We start from the raw sequence: 26,091 nt of genomic DNA on the forward strand, positions 1-26,091 counted from the left end.
TTACATTTTTTTTTTTTTTTTCGAATTTCGATTAAAAGTCGACTTTGGCCAGCGAATTTCGAATAGTGTTTGTGCTAGAAATGCCCTTTCCTACTGTGGAGGTAATTGTAATTGTTCTTCTTTATGCTGATTACATCATTATGATGGCAGAAACAGAAGTCGATCTACAAAAGATGTTGATAGGCCTATGTGCAGATAACTGGTGTAGGAAATGGAGAATGTCCATAAATGAAAAGAAAACTGAAATTATGCATTTTAAAAACCCAACCAAGCGTACAAGTGTTTTTCCATTTCAATTTGGGGATAAGGTGTTGAATTATACAAAGAATTATAAATATCTTGGACTTGGACTTGTCCTTGACGAACACATTTCCTAAAAGGCACTACCTTGTTGGCTGAATCAGCAAACAGAGCGCTTGGGGGTGTTATAGGTAAAACAAAGGCTCTGAAGGATATTGGTTTCTCTACCTACTCCAAACTATATCAAGCCTGTGTTTGCCCAGTGTTGGACTATATAGCAGGGGTGTGGGGATTTAAACACTACCCCAAAAGTGAAGCTGTTCACAACAGAGCCATACAATACTTTTTGGGCGTACATAAGTTTGTACCAATCTTGGCTGTCATGGGTGATATGGGGTGGGAGCCTAATGAGGTACGTTGTATGTATGATGCGACTTTGGAATAGGTTACTGGGACTGAATACCAACAGAATCTCTAGAAAGGTATTTGAGTGGGATATGATGGTAAACGGAGCATGGGCTAGGGACATGCATGATGTCCTTCTAAGAGCTGGGTTGGAAGATGTTTTTCACAGAAAACAACCCATAGTTATTAGTGTAGTGAAAGACATTATTTTTCAGAAAGTAAAGGATAAATGGGCATCAGATATATGTTACAAACCAAAACTTTGCACCTTCTGTGAAATAAAGCTTGTGTACGGCACAGAGAATTATGTTTTGTATAATCTGTCTAAGAAAAAGCGGTCTCTGTGTGCTCAAATCAGAGCTGGCATACTTGGCCTTCATATTGAGACAGGCCGATTTGTGGGCACTGCTGAGGAGGATAGACTGTGCAGTCTGTGTGAACTTAAGGAAGTTGAAAACGAAACGCACTTTGTATTCTATTGTCCCTTCTATAATACTATCAGGCAGAGTTTTTTTAATAAGGTAGACAAAGAAAATGAATTTGTGTGGTTGGAAGACTGAAAGATTCATACGGCTCTTCCAATATGAAACTTTTGCATTTGCCACTTTCTTAGAAAAGGCTTGGTTGATGAGGAGGAATGAAATGTATAGATAAAATAAGAAAAAGAAAATGTATATATTTTGTGTAACTGTGTCATATAATCCCATGTGGGATGGGCCACAATGTGGCATGACACGCAAATAAAATAATCATTCATTCATTCATTCATTCATAAGCCTCTGTACTTTTGTAGTTCCGTAGCTTTTCGCTATCAACACCTTCAGAAAAGATGAAATAATTAACATCTATGTAGCTAAGCTCTGGCCATAGCTTCATGTTATCTACCCACTCTGTAAGCTTCAACGGGTGAGGCACGGTCACAAGACAACCACACAACGTTACTATGTTTAGTCATTTCGGTTAAACCTTCGTTCTTTGACAGTAACCTCGCTTCACCAGGCTCTTCTCGGCTTTGACAGCGGCGCGCACCTCCTTACTAGTGAAAAAAATGTAAACAGGAAGTCGACAACCGGCAACCGCTAAGAATCATGGGAAACGTGCGTCCAGGAATAAGGTGAATAGGGACAAGGTGAGAAGCCCGGACTCAGAGTAGAGCCGCTGCTCCTTGTCTCCTGGTCGCCTCCCCATGGAAGTTTAGCAGGCACGTCCAGCTGGGAGGAGGCCACGGGGCAGACCGAGGACCAGGTGGAGTGATTACATCTCCACACTGGTCTGAGAATGCCTTGGGATCTCCTAGTCAGAGCTGGTTAATGTGGGCGGGGAAAGGGAAATTTGGGGTCCCCTGCTGGAACTGCTACCTCCATGACCCAACTGCGGATAAGCGGTTGATCATGGATGGATGGATGTATATGTACTGTAGGCCTACATGTCGTAGTGGTGGTGTTCAGGATGTTTCCATGCGGGGTGTACATGTGGAAATGGTAGTGATGGTAGCATGACATAATCAATAAAGTTATTCTGATTCTGATTATGCTTGTAGGTGATGGTAATGCAGGTACTATAAGTATTGTAGTACATATTTGCAGGTATTTGTGCAAGAACTCAGTGTACATGTACAGTGTTCAGTAGATTTATTTCCCTCCCTCCTTCCTGTTTTAGAAGACAAATATACAGATTACCAGAATAGTTCCATCAGTATGATTATGTCCCAGATAATCATACCGCGATATAAATTCAGCTATGTATATTAAAATTACAGATAGCCAGTAGCCACCCATACATATGTCATTGACCATCTGTAAATAGCACCATTGAATTCCTCACCCCTAAAAATGTAGGTTTGGCCACTGGAATCTTGATTCTAGGTTATCTAGAAGGCGAGATATTGAGAAACTAGTGTTTGAAGGTCGCAATTTAAACTAGAACGACCGCAACGCGGACTTATGCCTCCGCCATTAGTTCATTATGGAGTCGAAATCGCCATTTGAGGCAAATTGGAAGAGAATCGGTCAAGGCGCTCCTGTGATGTTGCGTTACAGAGCTTGGAAATTGGGTGTGTGAGAGGTCACAGTGACCTTGAACTTTGACCACCAAAATGTAATCAGTTCATCCTTGAGTCCAAGTCGATGTTTGAGACAAGTTTGATTAAATTCCGTCAAGGCATTCCTGAGATATCGCGTTAACAAGCTTGAAAATGGCGTTCGAGAGCTCACCTTGACCTTTGACCTTTGACCACCAAAATCTAATCAGATCATCCTTGAGTCTAAGGCGATGTTTGAGGCAAATTTGATGAAATTCCGTCAAGGCATTCGTGAGATATCGCGTTAACAAGCTGGAAAATGGCGTTTGAGAGGTCACAGTGACCTTGACCTTTGACCAGCAAAATCTAATCAGTTCATCCTTGAGTCCAAGTCGGTGTTTGAGACAAGTTTGATTAAATTCCGTCAAGGCATTCCTGAGATATCACGTTAACAAGCTTGAAAATGGCATTTGAGAGGTCACAGAGACCTTGACCTTTGACTTTTGACCACCAAAATCTAATCAGTTTATCCTTGAGTCTAAGTAGATGTTTGAGGCAAATTTGATGAAATTCCGTCAAGGTATTCATGAGATATCGCGTTAACAAGCTGGAAAATGGCGTTTGAGAGGTCACAGTGACCTTGACCTTTGACTTTTGACCACCAAAATCTAATCAGTTCATCCTTGAGTCCAATTCGATGTTTGAGACAAGTTTGATTAAATTCCGTCAAGGCATTCCTGAGATATCGCGTTAACAAGCTTGAAAATGGCGTTCGAGAGGTCACAGTGACCTTGACCTTTGACCTTTGACCACCAAAATCTAATCAGTTCATCCTTGAGTCCAAGTCGATGTTTGAGACAAGTTTGATTAAATTCCGTCAAGGCATTCCTGAGATATCGCGTTAACAAGCTTGAAAATGGCATTCGAGAGGTCACAGTGACCTTGACCTTTGACCTTTGACCACCAAAATCTAATCAGATCATCCTTGAGTCTAAGTCGATGTTTGAGACAAATTTGATGAAATTCCGTCCAGGCGTTCCTCAGATATCGCGTTAACAAACATCGTACGGACGGACGGACGGACGGACGTACGTACGTACGGACGGACAACCCGGATTTATAATGCCTCCGGCCTGGCTATCGCCGGCGGAGGCATAAAAATCTGACATCTGAGAAAATGGAATCATATATTTTCTGATGTGTTATGCTCTAAGGGTTTCAAATATATAGTTTTCATAATCATATTCACAATCATTTCATAATTGAACGAAATTACACAAGGAACCGCACTAACTCTACCTCCTGAGCCATAGCCACCCCGACTAATCTCCTGATTTCATAGGGAGACAACCACTCAAATTGGTGTTTCAGTTTCTGTAATATGTCTAGACTGTAGGATGTGTTGTGGTACCTGGTACCAACCCAGCGCAAGCTCTCAGGTGAGGACCGCATGTATAGTCAATGGGCTCCACTCGCTTTGCCACTGGAAATGCATGGAACCCAAGAAGACATACGTGCCCAAATTTCAGTCCATTTGGTGCAAGACCTTCCAGTTTCTAACCGCTAGCCACATCAGCCAACAGTTGCAAGCTTTGACATTTGCCTCCTGTCTCACTCATATTTTTTGTGATGTAAATTTTAGATGTTGACTTTTGGTCACATCTTTTGTATATTTTGTATGTTCAATTTATTTTATTAGTATTTATTTTACTGTGAGATGAATTTAAGACTAATTAAAAGTCATTTAGCCTACTTTACCTCCTTGTATTTATTCTATTAATTTGGGGTTATGGGGCGGGGAGACCTTGAGGGTATGCCATTCACCGATAGCTACCCCAGAAAATGTCCTTTTTCACAGCCCAATGTTGGCAGGTATGCATGAGACACATGAGGCACCACTCGAAAGCTGAGAATTTCTGCTTTATATGAGTTTTTAGATCATATTGATAGGATTAGCGCTTCAAAAGTTATTAACATTTAACAATATTTTTTGCAGCGGGTGTCCATATAAATGTATTCTTTGCTCTTGTGGGCCACATAAAATGAGGTGCCGAGCCACATCGGGCCTTGAGTTTGACACGTGTCTTAGTGTACTTCAGTGGACGCCACGGGGTCAAACCCAGCGGCGGGTTCAGAGTCCAGAGACCCCAGGCTGTCTTCCTGTCTGTGGGACAGAGCGGACACACACATTGGTCCGTCCTCCTCTTCGTCGAACAGGCTGGGCGGGGTCTCTTCGGCGGGCTCCGCCCCCACGGCGTGCACGCGCTTCAGGTGCTGCTGCAGGTTCCCGCGGCGGTTAAAGGCGGCGGGGCAGAGCTGGCAGGCATGCGGCTTCTCCCCCGTGTGGATGATGGAGTGTCTCTCCAGGTTCGACTTGCACTTCTTGTCTTGTCCGCAGACCTGGCAGACGAAGCTCTCGGCCATCTTGGCTCCGTTGGCGTGCACCACCTCTCTGTGTCTCTTCAGGTGGCTGAGGCGCCTGAAGCGGCGCTCGCAGAACTGGCACGCGTGAGGCCTAGCGCCCGTGTGGGTCAACGCGTGACTGTCCAGCAGAGACTTGAACTTAAATGCCTGGCCGCAATCCTTGCACACAAACACTTTCGGCGTGGCCTGGTCCTTCCTGTGGAAGACCGTCTGCGGCGCCTCCTCTCTTTTCAGCTTGAAGTGCACGAGTATCTGGTGCTGCTTGAGGCGCGCGGCGCGCTGGAAGCCACGCGGACACATGCCGCAGCGGTGAGGCTGGTCTCCGGTGTGCGTGCGGGAATGGGCCGCCAGGAGAACGTCAGACTTCAGCCGTTTCCCGCACACGGTGCATACGAAGGGCTTGTCCTCCTGGGGCGTGTTTCCACCCTTTGCCCCGGGGACATGCACCAGGAGCCGGTGGCGTTTGAGCTGGTACGGACGGGCAAACTTGCGGCCGCAGAGGTTGCAGAGGTGCGGCCGTTCTCCGGTGTGCGTTTGGAAGTGAGTGGCAAGCTGAGACCTGCATCTAAACTCTCTCCCACACAGATCACACAGCAGAGAGCTGGGCTCAGGCAGCCCCTCAGCCCCCTCCATGTGGATGATCTGCCTGTGGCGCTCCAGGTCATTGGTCCTCATGTAGGCCTTGGGGCAGAGATCACAGGGGTGGGGCTTCACTCCTGTGTGGATGACTTCGTGTGTTTTAAGTCTGGACCTGCAGGGAGATAGGATTTGTAAGAACTGGTTCAATTTAAGATCATGCATCGCTGGGGCGTCTGGTTAGTGTAGCGGTTTAGTTTAGTTTAGTTTATTAGGATCCCCATTAGCCATTACACAAGGCAACAGCTACTCTTCCTGGGGTCCACAGTCAAAACAAACAATACAGATACATTACAAATATGCAAAGTAAAAGACAAAACACATTTTAAAATCATAAATTTAAGACAAACAAGAGAAAACAAAGAAAAACTCACTCAACCTGGTTCTAAATACAGTATATGTCCATTCAAATAACCATGTAACCTACATCACAACCTTACTATCTTCCTAAAATACTATATACAGCATATACTGGAATATTATACTATAATATAATACATCTACCTATAACCTAACTAATACATTACTATCCATCTATCAATCATTATCTATCATCTGTCCACCCATAGTACATCCATATAATTCAAGTCCAATCTCATGTATAATACATGTATATGTATAACACATGCATATATGTTATATAACCATCTAACTATATTACTACATCATTTACTATCAACTCCATACGATATCTAGGTGTATAATCACTATTTTTAATACCAGTTCCAGTCATTGACCTATAATTAACTAGTTATGAAATTATAAAATGTACTTTTAGCTTCTTTTTAAGTCTATATCTACTTTCTATGTTTATAATTGTATGAGGTAAAGCATTCCATTCAGACATGGCTCTGTACATTACAGATTTTTTCATTGCATTTGTTCTAGGCCTAGGTAAAGTGAAACGCTCCCTCGCCACCTGTGTATGTCTGTCACATGTATATTGAATATGATTATATAAACATTCTGATGCCTTGCTACCACAGATCTTTCTGAAAAACAAAATTAGACTCACAAGCAGTCTTTGTTCCACCATCAGCCATGCTAGTTTTTTATGCATTAGCACTGCACTTGACCTGTAACTACATTTAAGTGCAATACGAGCTGCTTTGTTTTGACCAATTTGTAGTTTCCTTAGTTCCTGTTTTGATGCACTGGACCACACAGCAGGACAGTAGTCAAGATGACACAAGACCAGTGCTTGTATAACCTGGACCACTGAAGCAGATGTTAAATACTCAGCAGATCTTCTGAATAATGCTAGCCCCTTCCCCATTTTCTTAGTTATGTGATCAATATGTGATGACCATGATAGATGATTGTCCAATGTTACACCCAGTAGCTTTGTTTCACTGATCTATTCAATTTCTGTTCCATTCAGTATTAGATTTAACTTTGGATTAGATTGTAGCACACTCTGCGAACCAAATACTATGCATTTTGTCTTTGAACTATTTAACATCTGAGAGCCTCTGTCAGATCCTCCACTGAATCAGATGCCCAGTACATCGTAGTGTCATCCGCCTACATGGTCAGATTGGCCTTTTCTAAGACCAATGGCAGATCGTTCGTGAATATAGTGTATAAGAGAGGCCCAAGGCAACTCCCTTGAGGAATACCAAACTGTAAATTTTTCATGTCTGATAATGAACCATTAAAAAACACTCTCTGTGTCCTACTGGAAAAATAACTTTTTATCCAGGCAACAGCGGTAAAAGCTCTCGCCTACCACCACGGAGACCCGGGTTCACTTCCTGGCAGTGGCACCTCCGGCTTGGTCAGACACTCCTACAGACACAATTGGCCGGGTGGGAAGCGAGTCTACAACTCTTCCCACATCAGCAGAGGGGGTGGAGCAACAACTGGGGTAGCAGGGGAAATTGGACAAGGAAAATGTGAGAAAAATCCTTGTAAAATGGTTGTGTATATATATATATATATAAACACACACGCTATATACTGTATATATATGGCTTGCTTGAAATTAACTTTTTTGATCAATATGGCTCCTAGATTTCTAAAGTCAGCCAATCAGAATTTCCACTAGCCTTTTTTTTCTTGAAATAAACCAGTGCCGCTACGTTAATTTAAGCATAAGTATGCGTAAAAAAAGATAAGTGTTCTAGCATAATACATCTATAAATTACAGTATTTCACTTTCACTGATATTCTTAAATTGCGTTGATTTCAAATTGTGTACAAATAAAAGGAGATCGAAATAACAACACTTGCCAATCCAATTTGTGCCGTGAGACTATAATCTAGCAGCTACAGTATGTAGCCTACAATAAGTGTCAGTATTTTTCTTTTAGCGCAAAATTGAGGAAAGGAGGATTATTTAGGCAAAACAGGCTGTCAACTGTTCAAGGGGTTGGAATTGAAATGGTCACATCTTATAAATAGGCATTTTAATTGATGAGAACTTGCCTTTTAAATCTCATATTGTTAAACTTGTTTCTAAGCTGAAACTTAAATTTCGTTTCTTTTTTAGAAATAAATTGTGTTTCTCATCTCAAGTCAGGAAACACTTGATGACTACAACTTTTCTACCCTTGTGGGATTATGGAGATCTGCTTTTTATGAATGCTCTTGACCAGTACTTAAAGGAGGACTTACCCCCTAGATATGTATTAGAACAGTGATTTGAAAATACCTATGGAAAAAACCAAGAAATGACATATGCTCTTGTCTATACTGGACTCTTTGGCTGTGTTGAAGTCCAGATTTTTTTTCTGAAATCGACGCCATTACAGTTTGCCTATTGCCTCAAAAATAATTTATTTGAGAGGGGCCATATCTGTATAAATATCAACAATTAGCCAACGCTGGTGGCCTGTTTGGAAAGAGCTTTGCTCAAAATGGTTGAAAGTTATATCAATTTGGTAATTCAGTGGCGAACTAGAAATTTAATTATTTTCTGCATGTATCTCTATGGCAATTACGTTACAAGAGACTAGTGACGCGAGACTCGTTATCGCCGGCGGCATACTGGCGTAGATACGTCATTGCATCCCCCCCCCCCCCCCCCCGCCCACCACAATCACAATCATACTAAACACTGATAGCATAGGCTAGGTTAGCTTGTCTCTAGGTTAGCTAAGGTCTCTAACAATGAGTGACTCTGATAGCAGCACAAACAGTCCCTTGACAGAAATGTCCTATGAAGAAGTGGAGGATCCAGACACTGACGTCGAGGATTTTTCTCCTCCGGAGTCCCCTGTCGGCGGCCCAGAACCTTATCAGTTTGAGCCACTAGCACAGGCTGGTGGGGAGCCAGCAGCAGCTATTGAAGCAGTGGGCGAGGAGATGGAGGCTCACCACAGAATGGGAGAGGTCAATGAATGGTATGATCGACAATTCAATTGAATGCCCTCTACAGGATTTGAGTGTTGTACTGTAGGCTAGCTAACAGCATTGGTTCTCAAACGTTTTCACGTGAAGGACCCCTAAACTGACACAAATTAGACCACGGACCCCCATCTGATAAGATTTTGAAACCCATGACCAAAGCAGTCATATACCCACTTCTGTCATTGCCTTACTTTTAATACCCATAGGTGGAAAATACATACAAGCCACTCTCCATTGACTTCAATGTGAAATAGCACTACAAAAAAATGCTAATAATATTTTTCTAATTTCATTTATAAATGACCCAAAGACAATATATTACAACTTTTTTGCTGGGGGCCACCTGGAACCCACTGGCTAACAGAAAATTACATTTTTGAACCAATAGCCCAGTTTTTGCAGTTACATAGGGATTTTTCATGGCACATTTCTGAAATGTCTTTTCCATTTGTAACAGGTGCTCTTGTGGCAACTGCAGCAAGCTCTCTCCTAGTGAGAACATCTGCTGCAAGGAAATACCAAAGGTATAAGCACACCAAATAACCCTAAAAAGCTCCATCGTATCAGTATTTGAAGTAACCTCACATGTACTTCTGTGGTTATAATACATTCATCACTGCATGAGACCACACAACACATATACTGCTTTTCATTCCATGCAGGTCATGCGCAGGTGTGGGCGGTATCACGGTGAAGAAGTCGCCTGTGCAACTCTGCACCCAGGGTTTGAACCAGTTGCCCTCAATCCATATGTGCTGCAAGCAGCATATGGCACTTACCTGCAACTCTTTGGGGAATTGGACGATCCGGTTTTAAATAAGCAAGTATATACAGGGAATTGTATTTACAATATTTTTAATACATATTTGATATATAAAGTAAACAAGTACTCAGTCTCACAATCTAACATCCTTTCCATCCTGAAAATGATCCCCATTTTGTAGATTAATAAAACAAATTAACATTTTGGCCAAAGCACTGACCATATTATATATTCCTTCTTTACAGTTCCTACCGGCTTCTTGCATACCGCAACTTTGTGCGTTGGGTGTGGGGTTATCTGGGGAAGCATGTGAGAGTGCGCCTTCCCTCCTGCGTCGTCACCCGCATCAGGATTGAGTTCCCTGAAGATGAGGCAGCCTACACTGGTTTCAGGGAGGCCCCACTCCCTTCACTTGATTTTGAGGACTAAAATAAAATCATTTTCACTCCATCAAGTCCACAGCTGTGTCAATTCCAGAAATTATTTTTAGGCACAGGATGGTTTTATCATCACATAACAGGTTACATTTTTAAAACATCAGTAATGCAGAACTTATATATTCATCATGTGAAGCCTATTGAGATAGAAATGTTATACTAAACATCAGTAATGCAGAACTTATATATTCAGCAGTTATGTCATTCATCATGTGAAGCCTATTGAGATAGAAATGTTATACTAGTAGCCTAGGAGTAGAGAAAGTGGCAGCAAGCAAGCTCAAAGTCAAGTAGAATACAAAAGTGAAAAAAGGAGCTTACTGGTTACTTTATGAGAAATTTAATCCAGAAGTGTTGGTACACAGGTAACCTCAGGTTTACATACAATGTACAACTTCATACAAAATAAGAGACACGGGCAGGAAAACGCAACGCGTTTCAACCTCACTGGGTCTTCATCAGGCTATGGCCTGATGAAGACCCAGTACAGAATGACCATGAGTATGACTTTTTAGTCCATGACCTAATTTTGTTTAGATTGATATAGATTGATGGGAGTTGCTTGGATTGAATTAAAACACTCCTGAAGATACTGGATAGATTTTTTTTTTATCAGTGAGGGGTCTCAGTGGTTACTTGTTCTGGTTGACGCTTTACTTTATAAATTGCACTGATAACTGACTGTTCGAGTGCAATTCACAAGGTGAGGGTGACATTTACACAAGATTTTTGATAAATAATCATCACTAATGATGTGGAAGTAAGGACTAAGTTGGTGAAGGCAGCTAGAACAGTCTCGTAAGTTCAGAAAATGACATCAGTTTACTGTAATGCACCGTTTAAAATCAGGAAAAGACTTATGCCATATTACCATACCAAACTCTAAGGCTTAGTTCACACCGGCCACCCAAGCCTTGCCTTTATCCAGGCGTCCGTTTTAGTCAACGAGGCTGTGTACACCGGGCGCCTGAGCGCGAACCCTGCGTGTACCCACGCCTCGCCTGTGCCTTGCCGATTTTATCGTTTAGGCGCAAGTTCTATTTTCAAGCCGACAAGGCGCGTGCAGGCAGGCTTCTTCTGTCAAGCCACGAAAGAAAACCACGACAATATCCGTGGGAAATGGCAGTCAACTGAATTTCAAAATAAAATAGTTACTACAACAGTGTTGAGCAGAGAGTGAGATTGACGGGTGGCTATCACGTGGGGCTTTCTTCCCGTCGGCAAACAAATCTTCAAGAGAGAATAGCGACCGAAGAAGCAAGATGGACAATGTTGTTGTGCCAGCACATATTCTTGCAAGATTGCCTCTCTAAAAAGTCTGACTATAGTCAGACCTGGTTATACATATCCAGCATCAATAGAACATTAAATATATCAGATTTATTTTACCTACACATGATAATTCGGGACCACACGTGAAAAAATACAGCCGGGAGAGAGGAGAGGCGCTTGTGACTCGGCTCCAGGTTCAGCGTGCAAAGGCGTGCGGTGTGATCGGTTCACACCCAGCTCAAGGTCTGCAGGTGTAGGCGTGGGTTGAGGCAAGGCAAGGCGTAGGTTCCCTGTGTCTGTGTGAACGTAGCGGGATGATATACTGTATCTAGTCTGCTCTCACGATATCTGTTCAATTCAGGGGTCTACGATCGATATGGGCTGATATCATATGCTCATTTAAGACCATCAGCACAAAAGCTACAAAATGTAATACCTCTGAAAGGGCCTTAATTTTCCCTAAATTAATTTATCAATTTTACTTTTCAAGACCCCGCAGATACCCTGAAGTAACATCCAAACTAAGAGAAAAAAAAAACAGCAGTGAGAGTCAAGAGGGGAAGAAACACCAATTTTCTGTCCCGGTAGTGTTGCAAGGTAAGGCAAGGTTGAAGAGAAGTTTGATTCGTAGCCTGCGCAGGTTGAAGGCAGTCAGATGTTCGACGGGAGACGTCAATCTTGTTCAGCTCTCAGTAGAACCTCTGGTGGGAAACAGATAAACAGATGTTTCAGGAAGACACAGAGAGAGCTCAATGCCGTAGTGTTTAGTGTTCAGATACAACACAAGTTTGTGTGTGGTCTCAGATACCTTGCACACAGCCATCTGAAGTGGAGTCTGTTGAGCTGATAAAACCTCGGCATGGACTCAACCCCACCACTGGACAGGAACTAATTTGTCCAAGTAAAAAAAAATAATGTTTGCGGTAATAATCTGTGCTACTTTGCAGCTGTTTTGGGAGGAGAACCGACAGGTCATAGCACCAATGAAAGTGATTCCTTTTCAACAGGCAGGTTGGGTGGGCTAAAGTCGCGTATGAGCATAAGAACTCATGGGTCTGGTGTTGAGACTAGGCTGTCAGTAAAAGTGATGGGGAGGTAATATTTTTTTGATTAAAAAGACATACATAAGTTTCAGTAGTTATTTGTTTGATTATACTTTTCAGTCTGGCTGTCAGTATTTCACCATGTTGTGAAAGCGATGGGAGGGATTTTTATTGAGAAGAAATAAGGTTTTCATCAAGTTATTTGTTGCTGCTTTGATTACCGTAAATGTATTTCACAGAATATCAATAATTATAATGTACGGTAGATTGAATTCACTCTTGTACTTTTTGAACAGGTTAGAAAAATTGGCTAACATGACATGGACCAAATGACTTGAAACTTACTTGGGCCTTCAGCATGGAGGGACATGTAGTCGGCAGTCAGTTGTTAGACGGGAGAAGGAAATCTTTAGTGGACAAGTTGTTCAGCTCTCAGTAGAACCTCTGGTTGGAAACAGATAACAGATGTTTTGGGAAGACAAAGAGAGGTCAAAGAGGTATCATTTAGTGTTTAGTACTGATACAAGACAAGTCTAGTTACTGCTAGAATATATTTGTGTGTGATCTCAGATACCGTGCGTGCACACAGCCATCTGAAGTGGAGTCTGTTGGGCTGATGGAGGCACGGTTGTGCAGTGGTAGTGCCGTTGCCTCACAGCTACAAGGTCCTGGGTTCAATCCCCCCCTGGGACGCTGTGGGCATGTTCCACCCCCCATGTCTTCAGTGCCTACTGTCCAGGTGGGCTATCTTGTCGAAAGAGCCTTTCTGTGTGGAGTTTGCATGTTCTCCCTGGGGTTCCTCCATATATAACCCCCCCAGGGCCCAAAATTAACACCCGCCAAGCGCTATTGGCAACCAGATTTTACATTTGACGGGTGACGCTCAGGGGTCTACCCGATTCTTCAAACAAGTATTTTATAACGTCCTTTGTTTAATAGTGGACGGTAAATATTCGGGAACATTACTGGCTGCAATGGCCATCTGAGAAAAATCCTCAGCAGAATCCTTGACGTATTTATGACAAAAATGTGATATATTATTTTGGCCAGTAAGAAATATGCCTGGCGGGTGGATTCCCCCCCCCCCCCATCTACCAGTCACCTGGCCAGTGAGTCAAAAAGTTAATTTCTGGTTCTGAACCGCCCACTAAAGACATGCAGAAGATCGTCTGACCAGCGGCGGTTGGAAGAAGTTGGTCCCCGGGCGCTTCACTGCAGTGACAGCCTCTTTCCTGGACAGGAACTCACACGTCACTGGAAAAAAAATAAAAAAAGCGTGTAGATTTTTAGTTCGATAACAGGGATATATCAGCGGATAGTAATACAACTGGCAAACAACCACTTTCAGTGATCAATAACCAGAAATATATTCTTACAAACTATTATGTAATCAGCCAAACCTTAGCTATTCTTGAAGAATCGTGACTTGTGTCTGGCCACTGCTTCAGCTTTGTCAGGCCTCTGAAACTGTGCACATAGAGCCTCTGGGACAGGAACTGCATCAAGGAACTCCTGATACGGACGCGGCTCTCCCACAACATGATCAAACAATAGCTCCATCAATGTGTCGATGTAGCCTTCAGTGTACAGATAAAACAGAGTTATAACACAACTTTCCCAAAATGAATCATGATGCTGCACTTATGACAAAAAAAAAAAATACCTGAAGTGGGATGACTCTTCAGTGCTTGCACACTGTAGTCACCGTGCTTGTACTTTGGATACACGATCAAGTATCTCAGTGCTCCAGCTGCAGTGGATGAATGTGTTCTGTCTGCATTTTCATTGTAGTGCATTGCCGTCAGCTGCAGTCTAATAAGAAGCACATTCAGTTAGGTTCAGCCATTACAAAAAATGGGAGGGGAGGGTGAATACTAGAAGTTAGAAAATATACAGGCATTGAATACCTGCACAGCATTCCAGTGAAGGAGAACACCACATTTTTGGGGGCAAACTTGAGGATCAGACTGTGAAACGACTCAATCCCTGAAGTGTGGTATTGTGGACTGATTTTTATGATGTCTTTTATCAGTCTCGGAGCCAGCAGAATTGCTGTCAATTTTTCACATGCTGCAGTACCTACACACAGGAGTAATGTAATTAACCCAATTTGGCAACATAAATAGCTGTAAACATGATCAGCGATTTACAACTGCACTTACTTGGCTCGAGCCACTCCCTTGCCTGCTCACCGACTAGAGGCTGGTGGAGACACTTTGGAAAAAGGGCATTGTCATGGGTGTGGAGATTCTGGGTGTGGCTGGCGACGGAGGACCACTTCGCCTCAACCTCCTGCGGTGATGCAGAGGTCATAGCCGACCAATAAATGTGGTTCACCACACTCTTCCTCCACAAGGCCACCTTCTGCATTCCTTTCACTTTAGCAAGTGCATCAATCTTTTTCCCCACGCCTGGGCACAAAACATAAAGCTTACAAACACAAATTGTAAGAGAAAATTGCAGCAATATGATGTTTTAGTATCGTTTCATACATACCCTTTCCAATATGCCACGGGTCAAAGTAGTGAGTAATCTCACTTCTTTGCTCCCGCAAAAATTTCCGGACTCCTGTATGTCTGTCAGTGACTACAGCTTTGACTTGGACTCCCTTGCGCTCCAGCAGAGACAGACTCCTCTCAAATCCCTCCTTCTCCATCCGTCCGCTGTTTCCAACTTCATTGCTCTGGTGATGGATCAAAAAAATAGATATATGCTCTGCACAGTATATACAAAAGGACTCATGTGAATTATTTTTCTTACTGTTTTTCTATCAATGTCTCACCTGAACCAATTGAATGTCAATGACTTTGTTTACTTTGAGATCCATCATAGTGTAGCTCCCATACTTTGCAGAATGTCCTAAAAACAGGAGAGTAAAGAGTAATAAAACTATAAAATAACAGTACTAAAAAATGTTGAAAATATGCTGTAGCTATGCTGTAGCTAACTATCATACATCCTCATCAAATCCTCACCCGGCGAGTCCGCCCGCATGTCACCCCCGAGTGTCACATCTCCACCAGCTATGCTGTCATTGATTAGAGCCTCCTGGTCTTGGTTCCACTGCCAGTTGATGGTGGGTAAGAGGAGCTTGGCCTGGTGTTTATGGAAGGTCTTTTCTGAGATTCCTTGGATCTTGAAGGCTTCCATGAACTAAAAGGAAAACAGTAATGTGATGCGACATAATTGCAATCTACTACCGGAACAAAACATATTATAAATTTGTTCCTGTCTCACCTTTGATGTTTTAGCGAATGATGAGCCTGTGAACAGAACCGCAGCACACAGCTGAAGGTTCCCTGCTGGTATGTTGTTCACCATTGGCTGGCTGGACCACTGGTCAGCGTGGTGGCAGTGATGGCAGTACTGCTTCACCCGGAGGAGTGTCCCAATGACTGTTTTGGTGATCTCACAGCTCCGGTGGCAAAGTGAACATTTTTCAAACAGCTCCATTAATTTGTCTTCGTAGACTATGTACTTGGTCACTGCATGAGGTGGCAATGCATTTGAGGTACTAGAAAAGGGAAAGACAAATGATATGGTGTAAGGAAAATGCTCTATGAGTATGAATGAACCTTGTGTTGACAAAAATCTGACTAAATAAACCAGACAACAGCACTTCTAAATGACAGACTACCATTTAGGGATGCACGTTATGGATTTTTAGAGCCAATACTATAACCGATAAATATATTCTTCTTGGCCGATAACCGATACGATATAACCGATATTAATTTCATTTTTTTATGAAGAAGTTTATCCATACCTGGGGTAAGAAAGGCTAGCCTAAGATGTAGCACTAGTGAGCAATGATGGAAGATGTAATATTCCAAACAAACCTGACATCTCTATTGTGAACACAAAAAAGAATACTTCTGACTTTTCAAAAGTTCGTTTTATTTTCAACTCTATATAATTTGGTTCTGTAATGCTACAGCAGCACTGACACCTAGTGGCTGTGAAATGAAATGCTGAGTGTTGCACTCGCAACACAAGGAGCAGAACATGGCTGCAGAAATGCCCTCTGGATACAGAGACTGACATGGCTGACATTGGCTTTCATGTAACAAACATTTGCACAATAATTAAAATAAATAAAGTAAATGCTTTACCTATCCATGGAACTGCCGGTTAAAACTAGCGGGGAGCTAGAGTCCTCACATCTCCTGCGTTTGACCGGCGTCGAGCCTGGGCTGGAGCTTGTTGGAGACTCCATTGGCAGGGCCTCAGGAACAGCCGCCAGTGTGCTCGTGTCACATGACACATGCCTGCAAGGAACTCGGGCCTGAACAGCTGCGCATGAAGAAAGGGTTCTACAATTAGCAATGAGCTAAAGTTCTACTGATAAACAGAATAATAAAGAACAATGATATAGGAAATAATGATATAGGAATAAATTCAGAGAGTGGCCATAAATCCTGCCCACCTCAGGGGCATACACTTTTATACTTGATTGTGCCTACCTTCATCCCATTCATATTTTTTTAACCTTTATTTATACAGGGGGAGTCTCACAGAGAGCAGGAGTGCCCTGGTCACATTCACACCTGGAAGCTGACCAGTACAGCCACAGTCTGATCTGCTGGCAACTGATCAGCTCCACTGGAGCAGTTGGGGTCAAGCGCCTTGCTCAAGGGCACCTCAGTGGTGGTAATGAGTGAGGGGCAAGTGCTGCCTTTTCACTTTCCCCACCCAGAGTTATCCTGCCGGCGACGACCTTCCGGTCACAAGCTCGCTTCTCTAACCTTTATTATTTATTGTTTATTATGGATCCCCATTAGTCTGACTATTCATACTATTCTTCCTGGGGTCCTTGCAACATACAGAACATACAACACAATATAATGCAGTATTACACTGCACACATACATGTATAGCAGGTGTCAACCTAATATTACGGCTCACCTTTGCTTCTTCTGGGAGGCTTCATGTTAGCTTGCCCACTAAAATGTTGTGTGCTGACTGGTTCAGTTTGGCACGCCATGTCTCTGGTCACTTTAGGCTGGAAACACACAAACGCCAATTCTTACAATTGTTTTCTTTCTGCTAGTGACTTGAGCCACTTGCATATTTTTCAAACATTCCACATGCCTCAATATAGCCGTGTCTTATCATGTAACGTTACAATGCAATCGTATCAATGCTAGTCAAATCAGCATTCTAACTAGCATATCAAACAGCACAGCCTAACGTTGGTTATGATGGAGCTTGCTGTGACAATCGCCATTTGATGTAAACTCCAGTACGGTAATTTCTAATGGCAGGCGGCCAGTCAATGGGTAACGTTATACAATTCAAACAAGAATATTAGAAAAATTACGTTTTATCTATGGTATTCCAATCAAACCCAACTTCTAATCAGCCGAAGTATTCACACAAAACAGCACACATTATTCACCGCTTTACCAACATATCGACCTAGCTAGGACTCACCTCATGTCGCGGCTGTGATGTTGACTGTTTCGGCAGCACTGCGAGAGGCACAGCACCTTTTTTCAAAGTGAGCTGCTTGCTGAAACCCATATCCACCTCCGCGGCATTGGCAAAGCAATCCCTGGAAAAATGGCGGTTACACACTGCTGCTGAAGACGGCAGACCGAGGTCCGGGGATAGGCCTAGTGCAACCAGCCACCGTTGCCTAGTCTCCGGGTCCACAGGGAAAGTGTGCAGTCCACTGGTGTTTGCACACCCGAGGAAATAGCACCGCCGAACCATTCTGCTCGGCTAAGCTAACTAACTAGCTAAAACTCCCTAACTGCTAACCTACTGTATGCTAACAAAGAGCTAACGCTACCTAACTATTTTGACTACTAACGCTAAACTACTACTACTACTATGCGGAAAATCTAACCTAACAACTGTCTAAAACCACTAACTTACTAAATACTACTCGCAAACAATAAACTAACGGCACAATCTGAATATAACTAGATAACTTTCTCTTTCTCTTTCTCTCTCTCTCTCTCTCTCGCCAAAAACGCCAAACTCTCCACAGCCCGCCTGGGGCCAGAGCCATTTATAGACAGTCGGCATGTATGGGAACGCCCATACAGGCTCTGGGAACGCCCATACAGGCTCTAGGAACGCCCACAATAGACGCTTGGTTAGTTGGCTCAGCCTGGCCACCAGGCTCGAGGACAAAAGAAGACCTGCCCGTCTTCCGGTTGGCGGAAAACTCAGAGTGAGGTTTTTTCATCTTGCCTAGTTGTATAGGCTTTGGAGATGCACCAGATGCACGCGCTAAACCCACCGTGACGTCAGGTTGTACCAAATATCCCATTCATTTGAGGGCACAAAAAAAAGCAGTTTTTCACCCTTAGAGGGCGCTTATGCCAGATATGCTGCTGAAAAATGATACAAATGGTAAAATGGCAACAGTTTGGTGTCAAATGTGGAAATTCTGACCAGAATTCTTCACACATCACCCCCAAAGTCATATATATTGGTTAAAAGCTGAAAAAAAGTGTTTTGGAGGTAAGTACTCCTTTAACCTCAGGACTGGTGTAACCTCACTATTGTTTCCCTGAGTGTGTGACTGACTGTATTTTATCTGTTTATTTTGTGTTTGTGTGCCATTTTTGCCAGGTCGCTCTTGGAAAAGAGGTTTTAATCTTAATGAGTTTTTTTACCTGGTTAAATAAAGGATATTGATTGACAACTCCGGGGTATAAAATGAGGCCTACACAATACCAGCCATTAGCTAATAGCTAACAAGTTAGCCTATCGCAAACAGACACTGTAGGTTTTACTTGGGTTAAAGCCCCAATCAGTAATTTTTTTGAATTTTTTTACTGAGATCTTTTTAGTCATAGGACATGGTAGATTGACTTGTAATAGGGAGACTCGCCTTTATTTATCCCACACCGCCCTCCATTGGCCAGCCCTGGGCAGTTTCTCCCAATAGCAAAACTTGGAAAAGTTGCTGAATGGGGCTTTAAAGCACGAGGATCGTATTTATATGGATATCTCTGGGAAGTGCTTTGACTATGTGGATGTTCCCAAGCTCCTCTCCTCGTTGCTGTTGTATAAGGATATACAGAAGAGACAGGCAGCTGGATAACAATAATTTACTTGGTCAGGGGCGAGAGAGATACACAGAGCAAGAGTGAACCACACTCACTTCCCTTTCCGGACATCAAAATAAGAGTACACATTACCAGATACAGAACAGTCTGTTCCATCAAATGCTACGGAAACATTAGCTAATCAACAGAGCTGAAAAGATCAGTTCATCGGATAATAATTTCCCCCTGTATGACTGTAGTCTGGCTGCTAGGAGCAATCTCCGACAACAAAATTCAGATTTCCGTACAGGCGTCATTTTGATAAACTGACCTCATAGTGGGAATCTACATGGTTACTTTTGACCAGACAAAAATTATTATTAGAACTTAAAGTGCCATATTTACAGAGCTAGAGATGATTGACTACACACTGTGCACCAAACTGTTGCACTATAAGTTATAAATCAGAAAGACTACATACACTGTCGCCTAAGTGACGTCACTTACCGGCAAAGCTGAAGACCGGCGACATGCCACGAGCTTCCACGAGCTATATAGTTTTTATATGAAACTAACCCCTATGTTTCAGTTTGACGACAAACTGAGACTTTCTTGACATGCAAAGTTATGTTTTAAATTGACAAAATGTACGTTGGCACCCCGTGGCACAATTCAAACAGGATCAAAAAAGTAACATTATTCTCTGTTCACCGCCATTCATATTTTCTTTCAGCGCTGGTACAGGGAGAAAGCAGGAAGTGATGTTTCACTTTGGCTCTCTATTGTCTTGTCTGTGTGTTCTGTGTATTTATGATCACACACAAAAACATTGCAACGTGGATCTATTACTTTATTTAATTGCCATTATTGTGAAGGTTCTAACCAGAAGTTTCTGTTTTATTCTGGCTCACTTGACACTGCTCAGAGTTGCGGTGCTGACATTTGCGGCTTCAGTCTGCACGTGAATTGTTATTACAAACGGTGTGCATAAATGTAGAATCAAAGGCCAGAACGCAACAACAGCTTGCAGCCATAAACACACAGGTGTCATGTCATGGTTGTGTCAGTCTAACCCTAACCCCTTCAAATAAAGTGTTAGTTAGACGGTAACCAAGGCAAATGATTGATTTTTGTTTCTACTTTTTGATTGTTGTTCTTTTTTCTTTTCTTTTTTATTGTTGATTTTCTCTTCTGTGTCTATTTTGTTGTTCTTCTTTCCTTCTTGTTTCTGTTGTATTGTCTGCTTTGTACGGATTATTGTTATTTGGCTTTCTGAGATAGAGACCCTGAATAAGCCCTTTCAGGGTTTCTCGTCTCTCTAACTTTACTTTCTTGTTTGCATTTTTTATCCGTTTTATAGTTATACTTATATGATGAGTTGGGGAGGGGGGTTTATGTTTAAGAAAGAAACAGTTAATGAGAAAAGAAGCGTGGACCTGCAGCTGAAGGTCTTTCCACACACGTGGCACAGCCAGGCGCGGTCGTGGGCGCGCCGCCTCTCGAGCCGGTCCACGCCGTGCGGGTGGAGTCGGTCCAGGTGGTGCTGCAGGTTGTCGCGGCGGTTGAAGCGTAGGGAGCAGAGGGGACAGTTGTACGGTTTCTGCCCCGTGTGGGTGAAGGAGTGGCGGGCCAGGCTCGATCTGCACTTCATGACCTTCCCACAGACGTCACAGAAGGAGCTCTCGGTGGTCTCGGGCTGCGGTTCACAGGGAGCGCCCGGACACTCGGGCGGAGCGGGAGTTGGGGGCGCTCTGGCTGCGGCGCTATGGGCGACGTCAGGATGGACAGAATGAGACTGGAGAGAGTCGGGATCTGGAGGGAGAGAAGAGAGTCTGTAGGTGGGTTTCCAGTTTTTACGCTTGGGGGAGGTGGAAAAATTGGTGTATTGATAAAATGTAAATGCCACTATGTGCACTAAGTGGAAATGGATTAACCGAATCTTCTGTTGTCTCTCAGTTACCAAACCCTCGTTTAACCAAACTCCATTCAAAAACCATGCAGTTTTAAACGGAGGAAGACTGCGGGATAACAGGCGACTCACGTTGAGAATTGACGTTTTACTCACTTAAACTACCGTAACTGATATGCTGGATTGAAGAGTGGCGCTGGTAATCCATTTTATGTACCTCTGTATAATCAATAAATGTTAATACTGTAAATATTTTTCATAGCGCTTGCACAACAACGGCACGCATGCATGTTGGTGTGGCAGTCAGCAATGTGCTCACCGAGCTTTCAATGTTTTCCTCCTGGATGTTTTCTCTTTACCTCACATTTATTCAGAGAACACAGGGTTAACTTCGCTCTTTTGAGGGGTTGACTGGTGTTTTTTCACATCAATTGGTTGCATCTCCACTTCACAAACTCCTAATATTGGCAGAACAGTAGTAGATGGAAACAGTCACGATTTCTCATTTTATGATATAAGCCCTTTTCCCGGTTTTGAGAAACCTGCTGAAAGAAACCACGACACTGTAGCATGTATACATCTTATCCTGTTTTCTGACTGCCGCTGACTACCCGCGCAACAGAAAAATACAATAGCCAGACGGCAATGAAAGGGTCTCACTTCGAGGAAATGGAGTCTTATCTTTCGGTGATGAAAGAATTGAATATATTTGGCAGTAAAGTTTAGATGGGAGAAAGCATCGCCATGCTGACCTATTCAATACAGACTACAGGACGAAGGTGTTGTGACTAAGATGAAAGAAAGAAGCAGCAGCAGCGCGCAAATGAAGACAGACCACCGTGAAGAGAGAATCCCAAAAAAGGTGAATGATGTCACACACTCAATATGAGCGAGCTGCAACATCACAAATAGCATGTAGTATAGAGTACTGCAGTATAGAGTACTGCAGTACAGGTATAGAGTGCTGCAGTACAGCTATAGAGTACTGCAGTACTCTGTACCTGCAGTATAGAGTACTGCAGTACTCTATACTGCAGGTACAGAGTACTGCAGTACTCTATACTGCAGGTACAGAGTACTGCAGTACTCTATACTGCAGGTACAGAGTACTGCAGTACTCTATACTGCAGGTATAGAGTACTGAAGTATAGAGTACTGCAGGGATGACGCATTTTTGTAGTCTGAAGGCGGAAGTCCCGGACATGTTGGACCCAACTTTTGAAACGGTTTCTGAAAATCGCGCATTTACTTTTCAAAAGTCATAAAACTTATTCACGTTTGTGAAGATTATCCTACTGAACACAAATTACCACCCCCATAAACGTTTGTTAACCACAGACCTTATTTTAAGTGAAATTCCCATTCTAAAACCCCATTCACTTTTCCCCTGAAGATCCAACATGCTACTTCCGGACTCATTCCTGCAGTGCTCTTTTAAGTAACCGGGATGCTGGTATTCATCATGTATACAGGGATATGAATAAGCAGATTTCTCTGTGTTCCATGTAAACACGGTATTCCAAATAAAACCAGGATAACCTCATAACCGGGATACTCAAGTCAATGTAAATGCAGTCAATGATTTAAATGGTAAATAGACTTAATTTCTATAGCGCTTTTATCCAAAATGCCTTACAAATACATTCATACGCCAATGGTGGGAAGCTACCCCGGAGGGTGCTGGTGGCAAGTGCAACCATCAAGGAGCGATTTGAGGAGCCAGGGATCAAACTTCTTTTATTCCAAAGCATTTGGTGGATGACTCACTCTACCTCCTGAGCCACAGCCTTTCATCCATGTTTTCTTCTTCTGAGCCAAACTGCACTGTAGATGCTTATTCTCACCCCTTGTCCCGATTGGTTTAAAATTTAAATGTCAAGGCTTACGTTTGCACATGGATATCTTCTACTCCACCAATCAACATAGGTTTCAGTCTTTTGAACCACCAATCAACATGTTTTTTTTTTATGTGAAGAAATACAGAGGGAAACCAAAACGAAGCAGCAACACAAAGCATAACCAAGACAGGGAAAAATCTCATTCTAAATAAAAACGCACCCTGAAAAAAATATCCTGAGGTTCTGAGTTCACACACAAAATCTTTACTGCGGCAAAAAAAATTTGACCAGAAAACCCTTGTGCCATCAAAAATGGCAATTAATTTCTACCTAAATAAATATATGACACATAGTTTTATTGATGTGCTCACCTATTACAATGGGTATTTCTGTATGTTTTCAAATTTTATTTTCCTCTGCCAACAGGTTAAAGGCCGTTTCACACGGGTGCGGATTTTCGCGCGAATATTCGGCACGGAGATTTGCAACAAAATGTTTTAATGAGTTGCAATTGAACCTTGCACACCGAGGCGGAACATTCGTGCGGGGGTTTATTTTTCCGCACGGACTTTGACTTCCGCGGATTTTCGGATGCGGCAAGATACGTTTGACCAATGAAATCCTTTATTTACAACTGACGTCACATTGTAGTATGGAGCTGCGCTGCTGTTTGGCATGGTGATGATTCAATTTGTGTTCATAGCCTACTGTAACGTTACAGGCTATCTGCCTTCCTAGCGTGAACGTCCCCCCCAGTTTCGCCGTTTGTTTACAAACACTGATCCCTCGTATATCGTGATTTCTTTTTTAAAGCAATTGACGGTAAACAAAATAAATTACATGAAAATGCTCACCTCAAACACACTGCCAGTCGTTGTTCAGGGTCGATAGGTTTGCGGTAGTTTGTGTGTTTCCTCATTATGTGAGGGGCTATCATCCCCAACAGAGCCTCAAATTGCTCAACTCCCATTCTGAAATAGACTGCCTGAAGCGACCGTGATACAGGCGCTCCTCGACCAGCTGATGAAACTCGCCATGTTCTGTGCGCCTCTCTAAAATTGGGTGAACCCAGAACCTTCTTTTCCTCTTTCTCGTTTGTTTTCTCAGCAATATGAGGAGCAGGTCGTCATCACTGCTACTACTACTGCTTGACTGCATTGTGGTCTCTGCTCACTGTTTTTCCGCCGACGGAAAATGAACGTGGGAATGCGAATAATTCGCACCCGGACCTGTGTGTATAGTTTGCAATGCGGAAAATCCGCACGAAATTTCGCTTCGCATTTCGCAACGCATTCCGCACCGCACCAGTGAGAAACGGCCTTTAGACCGAGATCATTTAACATAACAGTAGTATTAAACATTCATTCAGTATTAAAACTGTTTAAAAATAAATAGACCAGATCAGGGTACTCAAGTATAACCCATTTTCAATGGTTTTAAATTGAAAAAACGAAATGGGGGCAATCCGTTTTTTGTTTTTTTCCCCCCCCCCGTTTGTTTTTCTTATTATTATTATTTTTTTGGTGCTAAATTCATGGCGGGCCACTTAAAAATGGGCAGCGGGCCGCAGTTGGCCCGCGGGCCGTAGTTTGGCCACTCCTGCAGAGGGTGCATCACAGGGCACAAAGACCAGCCAATAGCAGAAGGTCAGTTCAGGACCCTACTTTTCACCACTAGGTGTCAGGCTTAACCACAGATTTAGGTGGGGTGAAGTGACTCTTTACACAGCGGGCAATGTCAGACTACAAGATGGAAATAAATGTAACGAGTTGTCTGATATCAGGCTAGCAAATGCATCCATTCTAAGACAAAGCAATGGCCGGGCCTGATCATCATCTACACTCACCTCCATCTGGTGGAGTCCAGGTTGGATCGCTCCCCTCCTCCTCCTCCTCCTCCTCCTCCCCCTCTTCCTCCTCTGGAGTGGGGGATGAGCGGCCGAGCGGGAGGTATGGAGGACAGACGGAGAGCCTGTGGAGGGGGATGTGCGGCAGGCGGGCTGTGCGGAGCGGAGTGTGGGACACAGGCGAGGGCGGAGAGGCACCAGGGGGCGCACTGGATTCGCCCGTCCCGCTCTCCCGCTGTGTCTTGGGGCGGGAACCCGACCGTGCAGGGCGGGGGCGAGGTCGGGTGCATTTGGTGGAGGAGCGGAGCGTGGACGGGGTGCGTCTGGTGGAGGAGCGTAGTGCGGTCGGGGTGCGTCTGGTGGAGGAGCGTAGTGCGGTCGGGGTGCGTCTGGTGGAGGAGCGTAGTGCGGTCGGGGTGCGTCTGTTGGAGGAGCGGAGCACGGCCCGGGTGCGTTTGGCGGCGGGTCGGGACGTGCCATCAGTCCTGTGGGTGGTGCAGTGCTGAAGCAGAGCACCTCCCTCCTGTCCGTCCGCTCTGACGGTGAAACACTGCAGCAACAAACCTGGAGGGACAGACAGAGAGAGAGACAGACAGAGAGAGAGAGTGACAGAGAGAGACAGATAGAGACAGACGGTTGCATTGGATGGAAAGGGGCGGAACTGTAGTCAACCAAAAACTAGAACGACCGCAACGCGGACTTATGCCTCCGCCATTAGTTCATTCTGGAGTCCAAATTGCCATTTGAGGCAAATTGGAAGAGATTCCGTCAAGGCGCTCCTGTGATGTTGCGTTACAGAGCTTGGAAATTGGGTGTGTGAGAGGTCACAGTGACCTTGAACTTTGACCACCAAAATGTAATCAGTTCATCCTTGAGTCCAAGTCGATGTTTGAGACAAGTTTG

General features: G+C 43.5%; 2 protein-coding genes across 2 annotated transcripts in view; both read right to left on the bottom strand.

Annotated features, from left to right (window-relative positions):
* Nucleotides 1-4,750: 4,750 nt before the first annotated feature.
* LOC310792017 (zinc finger Y-chromosomal protein 1-like) overlaps nucleotides 4,751-26,091 on the bottom strand; it is a gene marked incomplete at both ends in the record, with an annotated part of 29,099 nt that continues 7,758 nt past the window's right edge. The window contains 3 exons of the mRNA XM_083653699.1: nucleotides 4,751-5,840; nucleotides 21,032-21,407; nucleotides 25,387-25,752. Coding sequence (XP_083509825.1) covers nucleotides 4,751-5,840; nucleotides 21,032-21,407; nucleotides 25,387-25,752 — 1,832 coding nt within the window. The remainder of the gene's footprint in view (nucleotides 5,841-21,031; nucleotides 21,408-25,386; nucleotides 25,753-26,091) is intronic.
* LOC310791739 (uncharacterized protein) lies at nucleotides 13,771-14,920 on the bottom strand. Its single transcript, XM_083653395.1, has 5 exons — nucleotides 14,754-14,920; nucleotides 14,499-14,670; nucleotides 14,255-14,403; nucleotides 13,992-14,168; nucleotides 13,771-13,845 (listed from the first exon to the last, which is right to left on the bottom strand). Exons 1-4 carry the CDS (start codon nucleotides 14,902-14,904, stop codon nucleotides 13,993-13,995), a joined length of 648 nt encoding a protein of 215 aa, XP_083509521.1. The 5' UTR covers nucleotides 14,905-14,920; the 3' UTR covers nucleotides 13,771-13,845; nucleotide 13,992.

The sequence above is a fragment of the Poromitra crassiceps genome (assembly GCF_964638095.1).
Source record: "Poromitra crassiceps genome assembly, chromosome: 17".
NCBI classification, from domain to species: domain Eukaryota; kingdom Metazoa; phylum Chordata; class Actinopteri; order Beryciformes; family Melamphaidae; genus Poromitra; species Poromitra crassiceps.